This window comes from Penaeus monodon, chromosome 6, assembly GCF_015228065.2.
Source record: "Penaeus monodon isolate SGIC_2016 chromosome 6, NSTDA_Pmon_1, whole genome shotgun sequence".
NCBI classification, from domain to species: Eukaryota; Metazoa; Arthropoda; class Malacostraca; order Decapoda; family Penaeidae; genus Penaeus; species Penaeus monodon.
Window position 1 is genome coordinate 37,458,864 of NC_051391.1, and position 19,779 is coordinate 37,478,642.

The window sequence follows — 19,779 nt, forward strand, 5'->3', positions numbered from 1 at the left end:
CTCCTCTCTCTCTCTCTCTTATCTCTCTCTCCCTCTCCCTCTCCCCTCCATCTCCTCTCTCCGCCCCTGTCCCTGTCACTTGCGGTCCCTCCCTCCTAGCTACACACCCCCTCCCCCCCCCACCCCCCACCCCCACCGCCATTTATATATGTTTCTCTGTCTTCTATGTCAATGTATCTATCGTCTATCATCTCTTCTTCCCTCTCTCCTCTCTATATCTCTCTTCTTCTCTCTCCTCTCTCTCTGTCATATCGCCATCTATCTCTATATCTATATATATCTCCTATTCTCTACTCTTCTATTATTTGCACATAGCTCTGTTTTCTGTTGCAGGTTGCCTTCCTCTCCCATTACTCTAGCCCGTCATTCGCAACTACCTGATCATCATTATAATGCCATATCTCTCTACATAACATCCAACCCCCACACCCACCCCCCCACACACCCCCCCCCACCCCCACCACCCACACCACACAACAACACCCCCCCCCACACCACACGCACACCTCTCTCTATCTATCTATACTCTATATATATATATATATATTATATAATACACTATAATAATATTTATATATATATGTGGTGTGGTGTGGTGTGTGTGTGTGTGTGTGTTTGTGTGTATGTATCACATATAGATTATGAATGTGCATATATGTACATGCAGTATAAAAATGTAATGTCAATACATGCTTCTCCCCTTTTCCTTAATTTGACATACCGTCATTGCTCAGCCCGCGCTTGGAAATCGGTTGTTACTTCTCTAACATTCTTGCTAAGCTTCTGTTCCAGATATTTCATTTGTTACCTAAAAATGACATAGTATATACTTACTTAGAATACGTCTTGTTATTTTTAAATGTGCCTGAAGTTATTTTTGTGTAAGGTCTGTACAAGTGCCCACTTCTATTACTAGAATCATTATAACGCTGAGCAATACGGTGTTCTATTTGATGCAATCATGTATTATTTTAACTGAGTATTATATAACATACCTATCCTAGTAAAATTAAAAGTAAATTAACCAATTGTTCTAGTAGTTTCTGACGAGTGTTGTGGACCTCAGTAGGATTGTCATCTTCAGTGGGAATTGATCAGTGGTTAGATAGCACCTTCAGTGGTTGTTGTGGCCTCATTGGATGTGGCGGATCATTGTTTCTTTGGGGGGCGGTTTTCAGTGGTTGTTGGGCCTACAGCGGTAGTAGGAGCTTAAGTGTTTGTTGCAGCTTCATTGTTGTCTGTTGGGCGTAGTTGTAGTAAGAATTACAGTAGTTTGTTGCAGTTTTCAGTGGTTATTAGGGCCTTAATATTATAGTTGTAGGAGCTGCAGTGGTTATTGAGGCCTCAGTGGTAGTAGACTACAGTGTTGTGGCATCTTCTGGTTGTTTGGGGCATCAGTGGTAATTAGAGCTCGATTGGTTGTGCAGCTCCAGTGGTTGTGGGGCGTCCAGTGCTTTTAGCAACTTCATGTGGTTTCTGGGTACTCTCAGTGTAGTAGGAGCGACAAGTTATTGTGCAGCTTCAGTGGTTGTTTGGGCATTGTGTTAGTAGTAGCTACAGTGGGTTGTGGCAGTTTCCGTGTTCTTGGGGCCTCAGTGGTAGTAAGGAGCTACGTGGTTGTGCAGCTTTCGTGGTTGTTGGAGCTTCAGTAGTTTTTGGCCCTCAGAGTATAGGAATTACGGTGCTTGTTACAACTTCACGTGGTTGGATAGGGCATCAGTGGTGTAGAATGAAGACTACAGTGGTTGTTTGCAGCTACACTGGTTGTTGTGGCCTCAGTGGTAGTACGAGCTAAAGCTGTTGCAACTTTAGTGGTTTGTCGCGTTCATTGGTAGTAGGATCTACAGTGGTTGTAGGCAGTTTTTCAGTGGTTGTTGGGGGACAGTAGTAGTTAGGAGCATACAGTGGTTGTTGCCGTTTCCGTCTTTTTGGGGCCTCAGTTGTAGTAGAGCTGCAGTAGTTTAACAACTTCAGTAGTTGTTGGATGCCCCAGTGGTAGTAGAGTTACCAGTGGTTCTTGTGGGCCTCACTGGTATAGGATCTTGCAGTAGTTGTGGCAGCTTCATTGGTTTTGGGGCCTCAGTGGAAGTAGAGACTACGGTGGTTTGTTGCAGCATTTCAGTTTGTCGTTGGACCCTCAGTGGTAGGGGCTGTAGTGGTTGTTTGCAGCTTCAGTGGTTGTTGTGCCTCAGTAGTAATAGGAGGCTTAGTGGTTTTGTAACAGCTTCATTGGTTGTTTGGGCCTCATGATAGCAGGCGCCTATATGTGAGTTGTCCCAGCTTCAGTGGTTGTTGGGGCATCAGTGGTAGTAGGATCTAGAGTGGTTGTGGCGAGCTTCAGTTGTCATTTGCACCTTCAGTGGTAGTAGAAGCTCGTGGTTTGTGGCAGCTTCAGTGGGTTGTTAAGCATCAGTTGTAATGAGCTGACAGTGGTTGTGGCCGCTTCAGTGCTCTTGGGATAGTCAGTGGTCGTTAAAAGCTACAATGGTTTGTGGCAGCTTCAGTGGTTTGTTGGAGCCTCAGTGGTGGGTAAAAGCTACAATGGTTGTGGCCGCTATCAGTGATTGTTTGGGGTGTCAGTGGTAGTAGGTTTTGGGTGCGAGATATCCCAGACTACAGTGGTTGTGGCAGCTTACATGGTTGTTTAGGGCCTCAGTGGTATAGGATTCTACAGTTGTTCTGGCATTTTTCAGTGATTGTTGGGGCTCATTGGTTGTAGGAGCTACATGGTTCGTGGCATTTTCAGTGTTGTTGGGTTGCCTCATGGTGTAGGAGCTAACAGTGGTTGTGGTAGCTTCAGTGGTTTTTGGGGCATCAGTGGGTGGGTGGAGCTACAGTGGTTGTGGCCGTTTTCGGTGGTTAGTAGGAGCGACCAGTGTTGTGGCGTTTCAATGTTGTTGGGACCTACAGTGGTAGTAGGGCTTCTAATGGTTGTGGCAGCTTCAAGTGGTTATTGGGGCATTAAGTGGTTGTGGAGCCTCATGGTGTAGGGTACAGTGGTTTGGACAGTTTCATTCATTGGTTGTTGGGGCCTCATTGGTATAGGAGTTTCAGTGGTTTGTGGCAGCTTCAGTGTTATGTAGGGCTACAGTGGTTGTTTGCAGTTTCAATGGTAGTAGTAGCTACAGTGGTTGTGCTGCTTCAGTGGTTATTAGTTGACTCAGTGGTAGTAAGAAGCTACAGTGGTTGTGGCAGCTTCAGTGTTAGTAGGAGCTACAGTGGTTGTGGGAGCTTTAGTGGTTGTTGGAGCCTCAGTAGTAGTTGGAGCCACAGTGGTTGCTGCTGCCTCAGTGGTTGTTGGTCCCTCAGTGGTAGTGAGAACTATAGTGGTTATGTTAGTAGGAGAAATAGTGCTAGTAGCAACCTCAGTAATTGATGCTTTTTTAGTAGTTGTTCCAGGTTTAGTGGTTATTAGGGCCTCAGTGGTAGTAGGAGCTAGAGTCATTGTGGCAGTTTTAGTGATTGTTGGCGTTCCGGTGATAGTGGAAACTACAGTGGTTGGTGGGGCCTCAGTGATAGTAGAAGAGATAGTGATTGTTACAGCATCAGTAGTAGTATCAGCGAAAGTAGTTGTTAGGGTTTCAGTGGTTGTTGTGCCCTCAGTGGTTGTTGGACTTGAAGTGATTGTTATGGTTTTGGTGGTAACTGGGGAGGAAGTGGTTGTTGCCTTAGCCTCAGTAGTTGTGATAGTTTCAGTGGTAGTTGGAGCCAAAGTTTTAGCAAGGACGGCGGTGGTGCTGGCAGTGGTGGCTAAAGTTGTTGTTTTGGCTTCAGTGGTAGTGTAGAGTGAAATAGTTGAATCTGTAGTGTTTTCTGGTGCTTCAGTAGTAGTAGAGACTGAAGTCGATGAGGAAGGTGAAGGAGTTTCTGTAAGGGCTGTAGTAATTGAAGTTGATGTAGTGAATGTAATCGTTGTTTTGGTTTTGGTTTTTCCTAAGTACTATCTTTATATTTATCATTTTACTGTTATTTCCTGATCATACATGTGCTGTGGACATGGGCCAAAAGGGGCTTTAGACTCCTAAAGGTATTCCAGTATTCCCACACTAAATATTCAGGTTATTGCAGCTGGGGAGAAAATTGAAGCAAGTTGATAGAAGATTTAGCAGATAGGGAATTAGGGTAGAATCCAGTGTATACATCAGGTGCTTACATAGACAAATGAAATACCGATATGTCCTTATATAAAGGTGAAAATATTCCTTGGTTTTCTCTTGTAGTTACTCTGCATGATGACTAGACTATAGACTAAGGTTCTTTTTACCCCTAAATTTTTTGGATTTAATTATATTTTTTTCCCCTTTAAACACTTAAAGGACCGTGCTTCATTTGTTATTTTACTTACATAAAGTATGACAATTAACACGATTAGTGGTTTTGCATTTTGAATGGGGAGGGATTTGGGCAGCCTAGAGTGTCAAGGTAATAAATTAGGACAGCCTAGAATTACAAAGAAATAAATCAAGACTAAGCCATTACGAACAACAGATGTTATCATATACAAATACTTGTAATAACAAAGTGCATTTTATATATTCTCTAAAATAATCCTCATACTTACCAGTAACAGAAGATTCTACTGTTGATAGTGCTTCAGTGGAAGTGGAAGCTACTGTACTTCTCAGGCGTTCAGTATTTGTGGCAGCTTCAGTAGTTGTTAGAGCATCAGTGGTGGTAGGGGTTTCAGTAGTTGTTAGGGCCTCGGTGGTTGTGGTAGCTTCAGTGGTTATGGTCTCAGTTGTAGCTTTGGTGGGAGTTGGGGTCTTAGTGGTTGAGGCAGTTTCAGTGGTTGTAGGGGCCTCAGTGGTAGTAAGAGCTACAGTGGTTGTTGATTCCTCAGTGGTAGTAGGAGCTGCAGTGGTTGTTGGGGCCTCGGTGGTTGTGGCAGAATCGTTGGTTGTTGATCCCTCAGTGGTTGTTGGGGCCTTAGTAGTAGTAGGAGCTCCAGTAAGTGTGGCAGCTTCAGTCGTTGTTGGTGCCTTAGTATTGGTAGTAGTAACAGTGATTGTGGCAGTTCCAGTGGTTGTTGGGGCCTCAGTGGTACTAGGAGCTACAGTGGTTGTTGCAGCTTCAGTGGTTATTGGGGCTTTAATAGTAGTTGGAGCTACAGTGGTTGTGGCAGCTTCAGTGGTCATTGGTTCCTCAGAGGTAATAGGAGCTTTAGTACTAGTGACTGCCTCAGTTGATGTTGGTGCCTCAGTGGTGGCAGGAACTATAGTAGTTGTGGCAACTTCGGTGGTTGTTGGGGCCTCACTGATAGTAGTAATTACAGTGGTTGTGGCAGCTTCATTGATTGTTGGGGCCTCAGTGGTTGTAGGAGCTACAGTGGTTGTTGCAAATTCAGTGGTTGTGGCAGCTTCAGTGGTTGTTGGGGCCTTTGTGGTAGTGGGAGCTACAGTGGTTGTGGCAGCTTCATTGGTGGTTGGGGCCTCAGTGGTAATTGGAGCTACAGTGTTGTGGGCATCTTCAGTGGTTGTTGTGGAAAAACAAAAAAAAAAAAAAAAAAAAAAAAAAAAGAAAAAAAAAAAAAAAAAAAAAAAAAAAAAAAAAAAAAAAAAAAAAAAAAAAAAGAAAAAAAAAAAAAAAAAAAAAAAAAAAAAAAAAAAAAAAAAAAAAAAAAAAAAAAAAAAAAAAAAAAAAAAAAAAAAAAAAAAAAAAAAAAAAAAAAAAAAAAAAAAAAAACAGCTTCAGCGGTTGTTGGGGCCTTAGTGGTAGTTGGAGCTACAGTGGTTGTGGCATCCTCGGTGGTTGTTGGGGTAGCTTCAGTGGTTGTTGGTGCCTCAGTGGTAGGAGCTGCAGTAGTTGTTACAGTTTCAGTGGTTGTGGCAGCTTCAGTGGTTGTTGGGGCCTGAGTGGTAGTTGGAGCTACAGTGGTTGTTGCAGCTTCAGTGGTTTTTGGTTCCTCGGTGGTAGTAGGGGCTTCAGTGGTTGTTGATGCCTCAGTGGTAGTAGGAACTACAGTGGTTTTCGCAGCTTCTGTGGTTGTTAAGGCATTTTTGGTAGTAGGAGAATCTGTGGTTGCTGGAGATTCAGTAGTTGTTTCTGCCTCATTGGTAGTAGAAGCTACAGTGGTTGTGGCAGATTCAGTGTTTGTGGGGCCGTAGTGGTAGTGGAGCTACAGTGGGCCTTGTGGCAGATTAGTGATTTTTTGGGCCTCAGTGGTAGTGGGACTTACCAGTAGTTGTGGCCGAATTCAGTGGTTTGTTGGTGCCTCAGTGGTAGAAGGGGCTACAGTGGTTGTTGAGGCCTCAGTGGTAGAAGGAGCTACAGTAGTTGTGGCAGATTCAGTGGTTGGTGCCTCAGTGGTAGTAAGAGCTACAGTAGTTGTTGCAGTTTCAGTGGTTGTGGCAGCATCAGTGGTCTTTGGTTCTTCTTGAGCTTCAGTGGTTGTGGCAGATTCAGTTGTTGGTGCCTCAGTGGTAGATAGAGCTACAGTGGTTGTGGCAGATTCAGTTGTTGTTGGTGCCTCAGTAGTAGGAGATACAGTAGTTGTTGCAGTTTCAGTGGTTGTGGAAGCTTCAGTGGTCGCTGGTTCCTCAGAGGTAATAGGAGTTTCAGTGGTTGTGACAACTACAGTGGTTGTGGCAACTTCAGTGGTTGTTGGGGCCTCAGTGGTAGAAGCTTCAATGGTTGTGGCAGCTTCAGTGGTTGTTGGGGCCTCAGTAGTAGTAGTAGGTACAATGGTTGTCGCAGCTTCTGTGGTTGTTAAGGCATTTTTAGTAGTAGGAGAATCTGTGGTTGCTGGAGCTTCAGTAGTTGTTTCTGCCTCATTGGTAGTGAGACTCGAGTGGGTGTGACGATGCAGTGGTTTTGGGCTCAGTGGTAGTAGGACCTACCTGTGGTTGTGGCGCTTCAGTGGTAGTTGGAGCGTACAGGGTTGTGGTAGCTTCAGTTGGTGTTGGGCCTCAGTGGGAGTAGAGCCTACATGTTGTGGCATTTTCGAGTGTTTGTTGGGGGGGGGCTCAGTGGTAGTTGGAACTACAGTAGTTGTTGCAGCTTCAGTGGTTGTTGGGGCCTCAGTGGTAGTAGGAGCTACAGTGGTTGTGGCAGCTTCAGTGGTTGTTGGGGCCTCAGTGGTAGTGGGAGCTACAGTGGTTTTGTGGCATTTCAGTGTTGTGGTGACTCAGTGTAGTTCGTGCTACAGTGGTTGTGGCAGCTTCAGTGCTATTGGTGCCTCAGTGTAGTCGTTGCTACAGTTGTTGTGACAGCTTCAGGTGGTTGTTTGGGGGCCCTCAGTGGTAGTAAGAGCTACACTGTTTGTGGGAACTTCAGTGGTTGTGGCAGCTTCAGTGTTGTTGGATGCCGATGGGTAGTGAGCTACAGTGTTGTTGGGCCTCAGTGGTAGTTGAGCTAAATGGTTGTGGGCCAGATTCAGTGGTGTTGGGCCTCAGTGTTAGTGGAGTTTACAGTGGTTGTGGCCAGATTCGGTGGTTGTTGGAGCCTGAGTGGTAGTGGGAGCTACAGTGGTGGTTTTGTGCAGATTCAGTGGGTGTTGGGGCCTGAGTGGTAGTATGATCTACAGTATTGTGGCAGATTCAGTGGTTGTTTGGGCCTCAGTGGTAGTTGGAGCTACAGTGGTTGTGGCAGATTCAGTGGTTGTTGGGGCCTGATTGGTAGTAGGACTACAGTGGTTGTGGCAGCTTTCAGTGGTTTGTTGAGGCCTCAGTGGTAGTGGAGCTTCATGTTGGTGGCAATCTCGCTTCAGTGGTTGTTGGGGCCTCGAAGTTTTCGGCAGCTTCTGTGGTTGTTAAGGCATTTTTAGTAGTAGGAGAATCTGTGGTTGCTGGAGCTTCAGTAGTTGTTTCTGCCTCATTGGTAGTAGAAGCTACAGTGGTTGTGACGGATTCAGTGATTGTTGGGGCCTCAGTGGTAGTATGACGCTACATTGGTTTGTGGTCAGCTTCAGTGTAGTTGGAGCTAAGTGGTTGGTGGGTAGCTTCAGTGGTTGTTTGTGGCCTCAGTGAAGTTTTTTTTGTAGTTTGAGCTTCAGTGGTTGTGGCATTTTTCCAGTGGTTTTGGGCTTAGTGGTAGTTGGGCTACAGTGGTTGTGGCAGCGTCAGTGGTTGTTTGGGCCTCAGTGTAGTAAAGCTACCGTGGTTGTGCAGATTCATGTTGTTGGGTCTCAGTGGTTAAGTTAGAACTACAGTATTTGTTGCAGAATTCAGTGGTTGTGGCAGCTTCTTGGTTTGTTGGGGCCTCAGTGTGTAGGAAGCTACAGTGGTTGTGTCTGTTTCAGTGATTGTTGGGGCCTCAGTGTAGTAGGAGCTACAGTGGTTGTGGCAGATTCAGTGGTTGTTAAGGTAGGGAAATCTGTGGTTGTTGGAGCTTCAGTAGTTGTTTCTGCCTTATTGGTAGTAGGAGCTACAGTGGTTGTGGAAGTTTCAGTGGTTGATGGGGCCTCAGTGGTAGTTGGAGATACAGTGGTTGTGGCAGATTCAGTGGTTGTTGGGGCCTCCGTGGTATTAAGGCTTTACAGAGTGGTTGTAGGCCGCTTCAGTGGTTTTGTTTGGCCTCGGTGGTAAGTGGTCGCACAGTTGTTGTGCAGCTTCAGTGGTTGTTGAGGCCTCAGTGGTAGTGGGAGCTTCAATGGTTGTGGCAGCTTCAGTGGTTGTTGGGGCCTCAGAAGTTGTCGCAGCTTCTGTGGTTGTTAAGGCATTTTTAGTAGTAGGAGAATCTGTGGTTGCTGGAGCTTCAGTAGTTGTTTCTGCCTCATTGGTAGTAGAACTACAGTGTTTGTGACGGATTCGTGATTGTTTGGGGCCTCAGTGGTAGTAGACCTACAGTGGTTGTGGGCAGCTTCAGTGTAGTTTTGGAGCTACAGTGGTTTGTGGCAGCTTCAGTGGTTGTTTGGGGCTCAGTGTAGTAAGAGCTACGTGGGTTGTGGCAGGTTCAGTATTGTCGGGGCCTCAGTGGTAGTAGGAGCTACAGTGGTTTTTGGCAGATTCAGTGGTTGTTGAGCCTAGTGGTAGTAGGAGCTACAATGGTTGTGGCAGCTTCTGTTGTTGTTGGGGCCTCAGTGGTAGTAAACGGAGCGACAGTGGTTGTGGCAGCTTCAGTGGTTGTTGGTGCCTTAATTGGTAGTAGGAGACTACAGTGGTTGTGGAAGTTCAGTGGTTGTTAATGTAGGGCAATCTGTGTTGTTGGGCTTCATAGTTGTTTTCTGCTTATTGGTAAGTAGGAGCTACAGTGTTTGTGAAGTTTTCAGTGGTTGATTGTGCCTCAGTGGTATCGTTGCTACAGTGGTTGTGCAGCTTCGTGGTTGTGCAGCTTCAGTGGTTATTGGTGCCTCAGTGGTAGTGGGAGCTACATGGTTTGTGGCAGCTCAGTGGTTGTTTGGGGCCTGAGTGGTAGTGGGTGGAAGCCTACAGTGGTTTTGTGCAGATTCATGGTTTGTTGGAGCTCAGTGGTAATTTTGGGATACAGTGGTTGTGGCAAGCTTCAGTGGTTGTTGGGGCTCAGTGGTAGTAAGAGGCGACAGTGGTTGTGGCAGCTTCAGTGGTTTGTTTTGGGCCTCAGTGGTAGTGGGAGCTTACAGTGGTTGTGCAGATTCAGTGGTTTTTGGGGCCTGAGTGGTAGTTGGAGCTACAGTGGTTGTGGCAGATTCAGTGGTTGTTGGGGCCTGAGTGGTAGTAGGAGCTACAGTAGTTGTGGCAGCTTCAGTGGTTGTTGGGGCCTCAGTGGTAGTGGGGGCTAGATTCAGTGGTTGTTGGGGCCTCAGTGATAGTGGGAGCTACAGTGGTTGTGGCAGATTCAGTGGTTGTTGGGGCCTCAGTGGTAGTGGGAGCTACAGTGGTTGTGGGGGCCTGAGTGGTAGAAGGAACTACAGTGGTTGTTGCAGCTTCAGTGGTTGTTGGGCCTCAGTGTAGTAGGAGGTCAGTGGTTGTGGCAGATTCGTGTGTTGGGGTCCTCAGTGGTAGTGGGAGCTACATTGGTTGTGGCAAGATTCAGTGTTTTTGGAGCCTGCAGTGGTAGTGGAGCTACAGTGGTTGTGGCAGATTCAGTGGTTGTTTGGGCCTCAGTGGTAGTGGGAGCCACAGTGTTTGTGTCAGATTCAGTGGTTGTTGGGGCCTCAGTGGTAGTTGGAGGTACAGTGGTTGTTGCAGCTTCAGTGGTTGTTGGGGCCTGAGTGGTAGTTGGAGCTACAGTGGTTGTGGGAGGTTCAGTGGTTGTTGGGGCCTCAGTGGTAGTAAGAGCTACAGTGGTTGTGGGAGATTCAGTGGTTGTTGGGGCCTCAGTGGTAGTGGGAGCTACAGTGGTTGTGGCAGATTGAGTGGTTGTTGGGGCCTGAGTGGTAGTTGGTGCTACAGTGGTTGTTGCAGCTTCAGTGGTTGTTGGGGCCGCAGTGTATGCGAGCTACAGTGGGTTGTGGCAGATTCGTGGTTTTGGGGCCCTCAGTGAGTAATAGCTTACGTGGTTGTTGCACTTCAGTGGGTTGTTGGGCTCCAGTTGGTAGTAGAGGTACAGTGGGTTGTGGCAGCTTCAGTGGTTGTTGGGCCCTCAGTGGTAGTACGAGCTACATGTGGTTTGTGGCAGATTCAGTGGTTGTTTTTGGGGCCTCAGTGGTAGTAGGAGCCTACAGTGGTTTTGCAGCTTCAGTGTTTTGGGGCCTCAGTGGTAGTAAGAGCTACAGTGGTTGTGGGAGATTCAGTGGTTGTTTGGGGCCTCGTGGTATGTAGGATCTACAGTGTTTTGTGGCAGATTTCGTGGTTTGTTTGGGCTCAGTGGTAGTGGAAGCTACCGTGGTGGTGGCAGCTTCAGTGGTTGTTGGGCCTCAGTGTAGTGGGATCTACGTTGTTTGTTGTGGGCAGCTTCATGGTTGGTTGGGGCCTGAGTGGTAGTGGGATCTAGCAGTGGTTTGTGGCTAGATTCAGTGGTTTGTTGATGCCTCAGTAGTAGTAGGAGCTACAGTGGTTGTGGGCGCCTTCCAGTGTTGTTTGGGGCCCTGAGTGGTAGTTTGGAGCTACACTGTTGTCGTCAGCTTCAGTGGTTGTTTGGGGCCTGAGTGGTAGTTGGAGCTTCAGTGGTTGTTGGGGCCTCAGTTGTTGTTGCAGGCCTCAGTATTCGTAAGGAGCTACAGGGTTTTGGCAGCTTCAGTGGTTGTATGGGCCTGAGTGGTAGTTTGAGCTACAGTGTTGTTGAGGCCTCAGTAGTATTAGAGTCTACAGTGGTTTTGTGGCAGCTTCATGTTGTTTGGGCCTCAGTGGTAGTGGGAGCTACAGTGGTTGGGGCTAGCTTCAGTGGTTTGTATGGGGCCCCTAGTGTTATTTTGGAGCTACAGTGGTTGTGGCAGATTCAGTGGTTGTTGTGGCCTCCAGTGGTAGTTGAGCTACCGTGGTTGTGGCAGATCAGTGGGTGTTTGGGCACTCATGGTAGTAGGAGCTACAGACGTTGTGGCAAAGCTTCAGTGGTGTTGGGTCCTCAGTGGTAGTTGGGATCCTACAGTGGTTGTGGCAGATTCAGTGGTTGTTGGGGCCTCAGTGGTAGTAGGAGCTACAGTAGTTGTGTTAGCTTCAGTGGTTGTTTGGGCCTCAGTTGGGGTAGTAGAGCTACGTGGTAATGGTAGCTTCTGTGGTTGTTGGTGCCTCAATGGTAGTGGGAGCTACAGTGGTTGTAGCAGCTTCAGTGGTAGTAGGAGCTACAGTGGTAGTGGCAGCTTCAGTGGTTGTCGGTAAGTATGTGGTAGTAGGAGCTACAGTTGTTTGTGGCATGTTCAGTGGTTGTTTGGGAACCTCAGTTGTATTAGGAGCTACAGTGGGTTAGTGCCCTTCGTGTTTGTTTGGGGTCTTAGGAAGTGGAGTCGTTGTACCTGAAGTAGTAATTGTTTCAGGAAGTGGTGTTATAGTAACAGAAACATTACTTGTTTTAAGGAGTAGTGTCGTAGTAACTGAAAAGTGTCATTGTGGTAAATTAAGTAGTTTTTATTTGATTTGGAGTTCCAAGAAGTGAAGGTGTGTTAAGGGTAGTTGAACTTGATTCAGAAACTGCAATTGTGTTAAAGTTGTCCTAAAACAACTGTTTTAGGATCTGACCTAACCTGAAATAGTACTTGTCTTTGGAAATGAAGTTGTGGTCATTGAAGTGGTTGCTGAAATAGCACTTAGTTTCAGGAATGACGTCGTTGTTGCACATGAAAGGGTAGTTATATTCTTTTTATTGTTGATGAAGCTTTGGGATTAGTACCTGCTACAATTATGTTGCGATGGGATTGCGGCTAATTGTATCTGGTTGTTGTAGTATATATATGTGTGTTGTGTGTTTGTGTTGTGTTTAAATATTATATAAATATATATATAGATCTTATATATATAATATCTATATATATAATGATATTATATATATATATTATATATATTTAATATATTATATGTGTGTGTGTGTTTGTGTGTGTGTGTGTGTGCGTGTGTGTGTGTGGTGTGTGTGTTTAACTATTCTCTCCCTCCTCTATAATCTATATCTCTCATATCTATACTATATTATTCTACTATATATCTATCTATCTATCTATCTGGTGTTTGTGTTGTGTGTGTGTGTGTGTGTGTGGTGTGTGTGTGTGTGTGTGTACGCTATATGTATAATCGACTATATGTACCACACACCACACACACACATACACACCCCACACACACACACACCCCCACACACACACACACACACACATAATATTATATATATATATATAATATATATATATATATATATATATATATATAATCTCCATATATATATTTATAATATTGAAAACACACACATATACTACAACCACGGTATAATTACCCGCAATCCATCAGCACTATAATAGCTAAGTTATTACTACACCCCAAACTTCATCAAAAAATAAAAGGGCAGATGCTTTTTTATCGCATCTCCACAAACAGTTACAAAACACTATTCACAACCGCAGCCCAAATAACAAATGTTACTTTTTCCCCCCAACCATTAGAACATTACCCCCTTAACAAGTATTACTTTTACCCCCGCATTAAAATTACAGAGGAAATGTACCTGTACCCCCACCCCCTTCAAATACACCTTTGGGTATCCTGCGTCCTAAATTCCTAAACCCAACCCATTCAGTGCAAAATACTCTCCCGTAAAATAGCACCAAAAATCTAAGAAAACACAATTAAATCTGACAGCTCCACTATCGTAAGTTTTTGTGTGTGTGTGTGCGTGGTGTGTGTGTGTGTGTGTTGTGTGTTGTGTGTGTGTGTGTGTGTGTGTGTGTGTGTGTGTGTGTGTGTTGTGTGTGGGTGTGTGTGGGTGTGTGTTTTTTTTTGTGCGGTGGTGATATTGTATGCACCGCGTGTTTTTAAAAACGAAATAAAAAAAATATATTAGAAAAATACGAACCTAGTTCGGAAAGCATTTTAGATTCAAGGTGGTTGTGGGTGGGCAGTCGTGAGGAGTGACTTTATAGCTGAAAGGGGACAGTTTTTTTTTCATGTTTACTGAATCAAATGCGACGCGCTAAAAGATAAAAGGACAAATTTTTTTCCCCAATTCACCATCTTTGAAACAGTATAAATACTTACTCTTAAATGAAGGCTTGCACGGTCAACGACTCGGGTTCAAATATCTAAAAACCGTTTGTCACCCCCTATCCATGTACACCATACCGATCGAACCACAAGCATCTTGAAAATAAAAGATTTTATCCCTGGCTCAGGCCAGCTGCATGCAAATATAATATAATCCTGATCTATATTACGAAAAGAAAAAGAAAAGGTTACAAGACTGGCAGTATTTTTAAATATAACAAATGCAAAAGTGTGAAGTGTAATGATTCATTGTAATATCATGAAAATAATAAAAAACCGGTAATGACAAATTTATGAACCAGAAATGACAATATTAAATACATATTTTCCCTATAGCATTATCCCACACCTAAAATCAAAATTACAATAATGCAATAGTATTGCTAAATGACGGGGAGCCTGTAAATAATTTTCGAACAATGGGAAATAGTAAAAAATATCTATTAAAAAAAAACCCTAGGTCAATCGTCCACAACTTAAATCAGTTTCTCGGAGGACACGTCGGGGACTGAATGGTTCGATATTTTTGGAAAGGACACAGCGGGCGCGGGGTTTTAAAACCCCCGGGTTTTGCTGGCTCACGTAAACGCGCCCTCCGTCAAAAAAATTCTACATTTTTTTCTCTAACTAGGTAATGGTAGACAATTTTTTTTTTTTTTTGCGAAAACAGTGTAGGGGTTAATTTTAGAAATGAAAGTAAACCCTTTTGCACACTGGAGTAGAATATTTACACTCGTTTAAAAAAAAATTTTTCCGGGGAGAAAAGAATCGAACTATCCTAGGTTTCAAAACTCAAAAGAGATGAATTCATAAGCTTCGAATAGTTTTTTGGAGTTGTATACTAGGTTTTTTGCATGCCAATGCGAGACCTCATAGACCATTTTATCCCTTTTACACTTTACTCTGAGGAACATAAAGGGACGAAATATCGGTTTTAGTTTTCGAAGCAACCGTGTCTCTGTGGATCCAGCGCACCCAGAAATTGGACCCACCAGAAAAAAGGGCAGAGTGGGCGCCCTAGTCACGAGGGAAGAGATCAAGAAAATGCATTAAAAACCCCGAAAATCAGGTCTATATAAAAGACAAAAGGGCTGAAGTGCATAAAGTCATGAGCAATAAAAAACCTTTTGATACCGCAGCAACACTCCAACTCTAACGGTTGAAAAGGGGGCGTGGCCATAGGCCAGCCCCTCCATGAGTCCTTTTCTTTTATTATTTGTTTCCAAAAACTACTAAAAGGGGATGAAAAACCCCTTTTTTTTCTACTGGCAACAGCATGTCAGAACGTCAAAAATTGCAGGGCAATTTGAGTGGATGCACAGAAGCTTTGTCGGGGAGTTGAGGGATGTCGGCCCCCGGGAACATAAAAATTTGGACAGATTTTTCTACCATCAGTGAGACCCAAGGGTTTTCCCCCCAAGCCGAGTTTTATTTGGTCCGGAAAAACAGCCTTATTACTAAAATGTCGTAAAGGGCGTATTTCGCAACACCACGAGATTATGTCTGCACATCCACCCAAATTGTCAGATCTCAGTTTTGTTGAAAATAATTGGCCCCCATGGGCCAGACTCCCGGGGAATTACCCCTATCGTCATACTCTTTGCCAAGTAATTACGGATAGGAGTCAGTCACTCTGAAAACAGACGCTATTTAAACGGCGGCGTAGAAATCCAGCCACTGAGACTTGCCAGCGGTAGGGTAACACAAAATATGAATATTTTATTTTTCAAAATCAAAATTTTTAAAATTAGCGAACTAATGAAAAAAAATTTTAGAAAAAAATGTTATTCTAAGGTATTTTAAGCTAAAAACCGGGTTTTAATTGGGTTTTAATTAGAAAAAAAAAAAAAGGGGGCTATTGGGGGGGACAGCGCCCCCATCCCCTCTCCCAAATAACGCCCCTGTCGGGATATAAATATTAGTCGACCTCACAGCCTTTTCCCAACCTTTTTCGTCGATCATGTTTTTAAAATCAAAAGTGAAAAGAAAGTTTTTTTTTTTTTTTTTTAGAAAACAGATATTTAGGTATTCAAAAATTTGAAGTTTTTTCCAAAAAAAACATCACGTTGAATTCACTTTTTGGAAAGATGCTTACGTTTTCTTGCAACGATTTCTACACTAAACAAGCGTTTAATACATTATACAAAAAAAATCAGAATAAATATACGTTTAAAAAACTTCCCCTTTCAAAGCTTTATAAAAATGCACGATAAAAGTATTCATGAAAATTTATGATGGTTTGTAAAACTTAAATGTAAGAAAACTCGACTGAAAAGGGTATGTGCCTACCCGAACCCCGGCCCAAACCTTTCAGCGTTGTGTAAAAATCGGGCTCCCTAAAATTTGCAAAAACAATATTGCAACTTTTTACATCGTCATTCGCCGTAATACTCTGAAATTTAGCATTCCCCTTTAATTACAGGCCAGTGCCACCCACCTAAATTCTATTGTGTTAGAGGATTCATTACTCGAGGTTCTTGCAGAAATTAATTTTTCTAATACAAAAAAAATTATGTGAAATCAATGTTAAACAAATAGTTGTCTGTGCTGATAGCGATTTTAGTATTGTGTCTGCAATAAACTTAGCTAAATTTTTTTCATTTTTCTAATTTACAAAAATAAATAATATTACAAATAGCAACCCTTTTGCATCTAGCCATGGTTTTCTCCCCTAGATAAAAAATCAATACTGAGCTTTGTGGGATCAGAGTTGCTGTGGTCAGTCGATGGTGCGCAATTCCGACGCAAAAAAACCTATTTTGTAATTCTAATTTTTTTATTTTAAATTAAACCCTTATGAGGAAAAACACGGATTTAATATTATTTGTCAGCAAAACCTATCTACGAGACGCTGATTGAGGAAAAAGTACTCACAAGAAAGGTTTTTTTTTTCTAGAGTCTGGATCTGCTGGACTTTTTTCCTTTTCTCTTTCCCTACCTTTTTGTCTCTACTCTACATCTTCCCTTCCCCCTCTCTTTTATGTACCTAAACCAAAAAAATTACCTTTATATCTCTCTCTCTCTTTTTCTCTCTCTCTCTCTCTCTCTTCTCTCTCCCCTCTCTCTCTCTCTCCCCTCTCTCTCTCTCTCTCGTACCATTTCACATATGCCCTTTACTTACGGGTGTATTTCCCCCTTTTTTCGACGAGAAAAACAAAAAGCCTGTTTTGTTTTTGTCTGTAGGGATAAATGCAACCATTTAAAGTATACATTTACACTAAATTAGACCGGGAAGGAAGTAAAAAATTTTACAAAAATGAATAAGGAGTTGGCAGTTTACAAAACATACGGCCATTTTGGCAGTTGCTGTGCCTGCTGAATCAGTAGCAAGGGACATTAATGTGAGTAAAAGTGATATCAGAATGGGGTCTTTATCCACTGGGGCGTCGGCGTTTCCCTCCCCGTAAGTTTGGTTTAAAAATTTAACTTAAAAACTCTTTTATGTATGGAAAATTTTTCCCCTCATTTTTTAAAATTATCATCACCCTCTCTCCACTTTTTTCCCTATCTCACTCACTCTTTCAATAGAAAGTGAGTCCCCCCCATGTTTTTTTCACTTTCTTCTTTTTCTCACCCACCCTTTCGCATAAATTCTTTTCACTTCTTCTTTCACACTCTTTCTCAAACACCCACTTTTTTACTCATTTTTTTGTATTTCACCCCTCGGCTATTCCTTTCTCATTCCCCTTTTTTATTTCTCACGCTTTCTCTCTCTCTTTTCTCTCTCCTCCTCTCTCTCTCTCTCTCTCTCTCTCACCACCACTCACTCCCTCACTACTCACCACACACACAAACACACACAACCACCAACCCCACCACACACACACACACATTACTCTCCAAAAAGCCATGTCACCTTACCGCCAAAAAGTAGAAGGCGTCAGGTGTGGAAGTTCTCCCGAACGTTCAAAATAGTCAGAGGGCTGTCTTTGTGCCCAGAGACCGTAGAGATCTGTTACACTCTCGTGAGTACAAAACAGCACGGTCCCGGTATTTCATTGTAGTCATATTGGGGTAAAATAAATGGCTGTAATCTGTCGTTAGTTTTCAGATGCCGCAGAGAAAATTTTCATCTTCTATTTTAGGGGACTTTGAAAAGTGTTGTCTGTTTTTACAGTCCAAAATTTGCGCAAGCTCTCCCAAAAAGCAGCTAACCTAAAAATAAACCCTTTTAAATTCTGCAACTTTTTCTGAACCGATAAGACGAATTTGTTTCCTTGGCTCCATGCCAGGGCAGGGGCGGGGGGCTGCCTGATGTCCAGGGTCGGGTAGTTCGGAAGAGTGGTCCTCGCGTTCACGTTGTGGACGATACGATTACGATCAGCACAGTATAACTGGTGGTCTGAGTATCACACACACACCACACACACCACACCACACACCACACACCACACACCACAACACCACAACACCCACACACACACACACACCTAAACACCACTTTTCATGAACTTTGGGAGTACTGTTTCAACTTTTAGGCACAAATAGTACTAGTGATATCATAAAGTAGAGCAGTAAATTTTCCTCTTATCGTTGTCCAGCCACATATCGCGTGATATAACGGTGTGGCATTGTCCACGTATGTGATGTGGGGCCCAACAAAACCCGATATTAAAACAAAATCTAAATTCAGAGAATTTTGAGAAAATCAATAAGTTTTCATGCAATGGGGAAAACCCTTATTTTTTTCAGACTTTTTAAAATGTTGTTCGAAAAAAAAAAACCGAAAATTTCACAAAATGTGTATAAACAGCAAAGCCGGGAGTGCTAAAACCAGGTTGCCAAACGAGTAGTTTTCACTTTGTGGTCAAAGTAACAAGTCACCATCAAAAGTTTAAAAGTGAGGGCCCTGAATTTGCACCTTTCACCCGGGAAAATCGAATAAGCGATTCTAACGAGTGCAGCTTTTCAAATGAAAACTTTTTGAAAATTTTGCAGTATATTTTTTTATAGACGAACTTAAAAAATATATTGCTTCAGTCTCCCTATTTAATCCCTTTTTCTTTTCCCTTCCTCCTGAGCAAAAAATATCGTAAAACTGATCAGGGGTTAGGTCTCCTTCTTCTACACGACTCCATCAAAAACACAGTCTGAAAAGCAAAGTTTTCAGGAACTAAAGATTTAACAGTGAAAGGTTTAAAAGGTTTTCAAAAATAAAACGTGGTTTTTGGGCTTTTTGTACCACGCTTCCCCTTTGGGTTGTCTCCCCCCCATGTCCCATTTGATCTATAATAAAAAATCCTCACATATTTTAAGGGAAAACAATATATTTTTATGAGTATGTCCCTTTCTGAAGATATGTTGACACTGATTCTTAGCAAAAAAAAAGTTGAATTGTCAATTATTTGTAAAACATTGATACTGCTGCTTATCTCATTTTACTTTAGTAGCAAACCCTTTAAAAACCCGTAAGAGTTGGGGGGGGGGTTTTACTAAAGGTTTCCACATTGTAGAAGTAATAAACTTGAGAGCTTGCATTGGCAAAATTGGGGGCTGGGGAGGGGAAAAAACTCAGTAGTAAAAAAACAATGGGAAAAAAATGACAATTGAATATTGTAACTTTTAAGGGAGGGATTAGTGAAATGTTGTGAATAATTCCCTTTCAGTAAAGGTTGGGGTTTGTATAGTCTGCGTGATAGTCAGGTGGTGTGTTCTGAAAAAAGAGATAGGTGTGCTGAGGTTGATTTGCACTGGGTTCTACAGTGAAAACTGATCCCGGTAGTGTGGCCGGAGCGCTAGGGGGGTACAAAGTTGTGACCACCCCTTTTCATGATTTTCTTATAGTACTTTTTTTCTTGTGATAAAAATACTATGATTTTTAATTCTGTTTTTTTTCAGAGACAATATATATTTATATTACTTGGGGCCTTTTAGTAGTTTTAGAAAACTGAGCAGACGTTTATGAAGGATGGTTTTGGGGCTGAAGTGCTTATTTGGGTTTTAAAAGGGGACTGAGAATGATGTCGGTTATCAGTGGTAATGAAACCTAAAGTGGGTATGGGGAACCAATGGTAGAGGAAAATTTTTCTCTCTCTTTCCTCTCTCTCTCCCTCCCCCCCTCTCTCTTCCTCTCTCTCTCCCTTTTTCTTCTCTCTATATATATATATATATAAAATTTTATAATTTTAAAGAGAAGGAGAGAGAGAGAGAGAGAGAGAGAGAGGGGGAGAGAGAGAGAGAGAAAAGAGAGAGAATTTTCCCCCCCCAAATTTCTCTTTCCATGTCCCCATTTTGCCCCCCT

At 43.1% G+C, this 19,779-nt stretch overlaps 4 protein-coding genes across 4 annotated transcripts in view; 1 reads left to right on the top strand and 3 right to left on the bottom strand.

Annotated features, from left to right (window-relative positions):
• Positions 1-2,761: 2,761 nt before the first annotated feature.
• Positions 2,762-6,937, bottom strand: LOC119573975 (mucin-2-like). Its single transcript, XM_037921075.1, has 10 exons — positions 6,837-6,937; positions 6,680-6,696; positions 6,212-6,621; positions 5,684-6,115; positions 5,397-5,446; positions 4,872-5,253; positions 4,562-4,763; positions 3,218-3,876; positions 2,979-3,085; positions 2,762-2,924 (listed from the first exon to the last, which is right to left on the bottom strand). The coding sequence occupies exons 1-10, from the start codon at positions 6,935-6,937 to the stop codon at positions 2,762-2,764; spliced, it is 2,523 nt and encodes an 840-aa protein (XP_037777003.1).
• Positions 6,938-8,212: 1,275 nt separating this feature from the next.
• On the bottom strand, positions 8,213-9,658 carry LOC119573976 (threonine-rich protein-like; the record flags this gene model as incomplete). The annotated part of the gene is made up of 7 exons (XM_037921076.1): positions 8,213-8,468; positions 8,533-8,724; positions 8,874-8,959; positions 9,186-9,267; positions 9,308-9,436; positions 9,534-9,565; positions 9,611-9,658. Coding segments are annotated over 7 exons (825 nt in total), but the record flags the coding sequence as incomplete, so codon positions are not given.
• A 215-nt stretch (positions 9,659-9,873) lies between these two features.
• Positions 9,874-10,519, bottom strand: LOC119573978 (threonine-rich protein-like). Its single transcript, XM_037921077.1, has 4 exons — positions 10,515-10,519; positions 10,411-10,477; positions 10,252-10,353; positions 9,874-10,122 (listed from the first exon to the last, which is right to left on the bottom strand). Exons 1-4 carry the CDS (start codon positions 10,517-10,519, stop codon positions 9,874-9,876), a joined length of 423 nt encoding a protein of 140 aa, XP_037777005.1.
• A 4,518-nt stretch (positions 10,520-15,037) lies between these two features.
• The window catches only part of LOC119573979 (mucin-2-like), a 22,671-nt gene continuing 17,929 nt past the window's right edge, over positions 15,038-19,779 (top strand). The window contains exons 1-2 of the mRNA XM_037921078.1: positions 15,038-15,145; positions 17,413-17,503. Of these exons, the coding sequence (XP_037777006.1) occupies positions 15,038-15,145; positions 17,413-17,503 (199 nt within the window). The remainder of the gene's footprint in view (positions 15,146-17,412; positions 17,504-19,779) is intronic.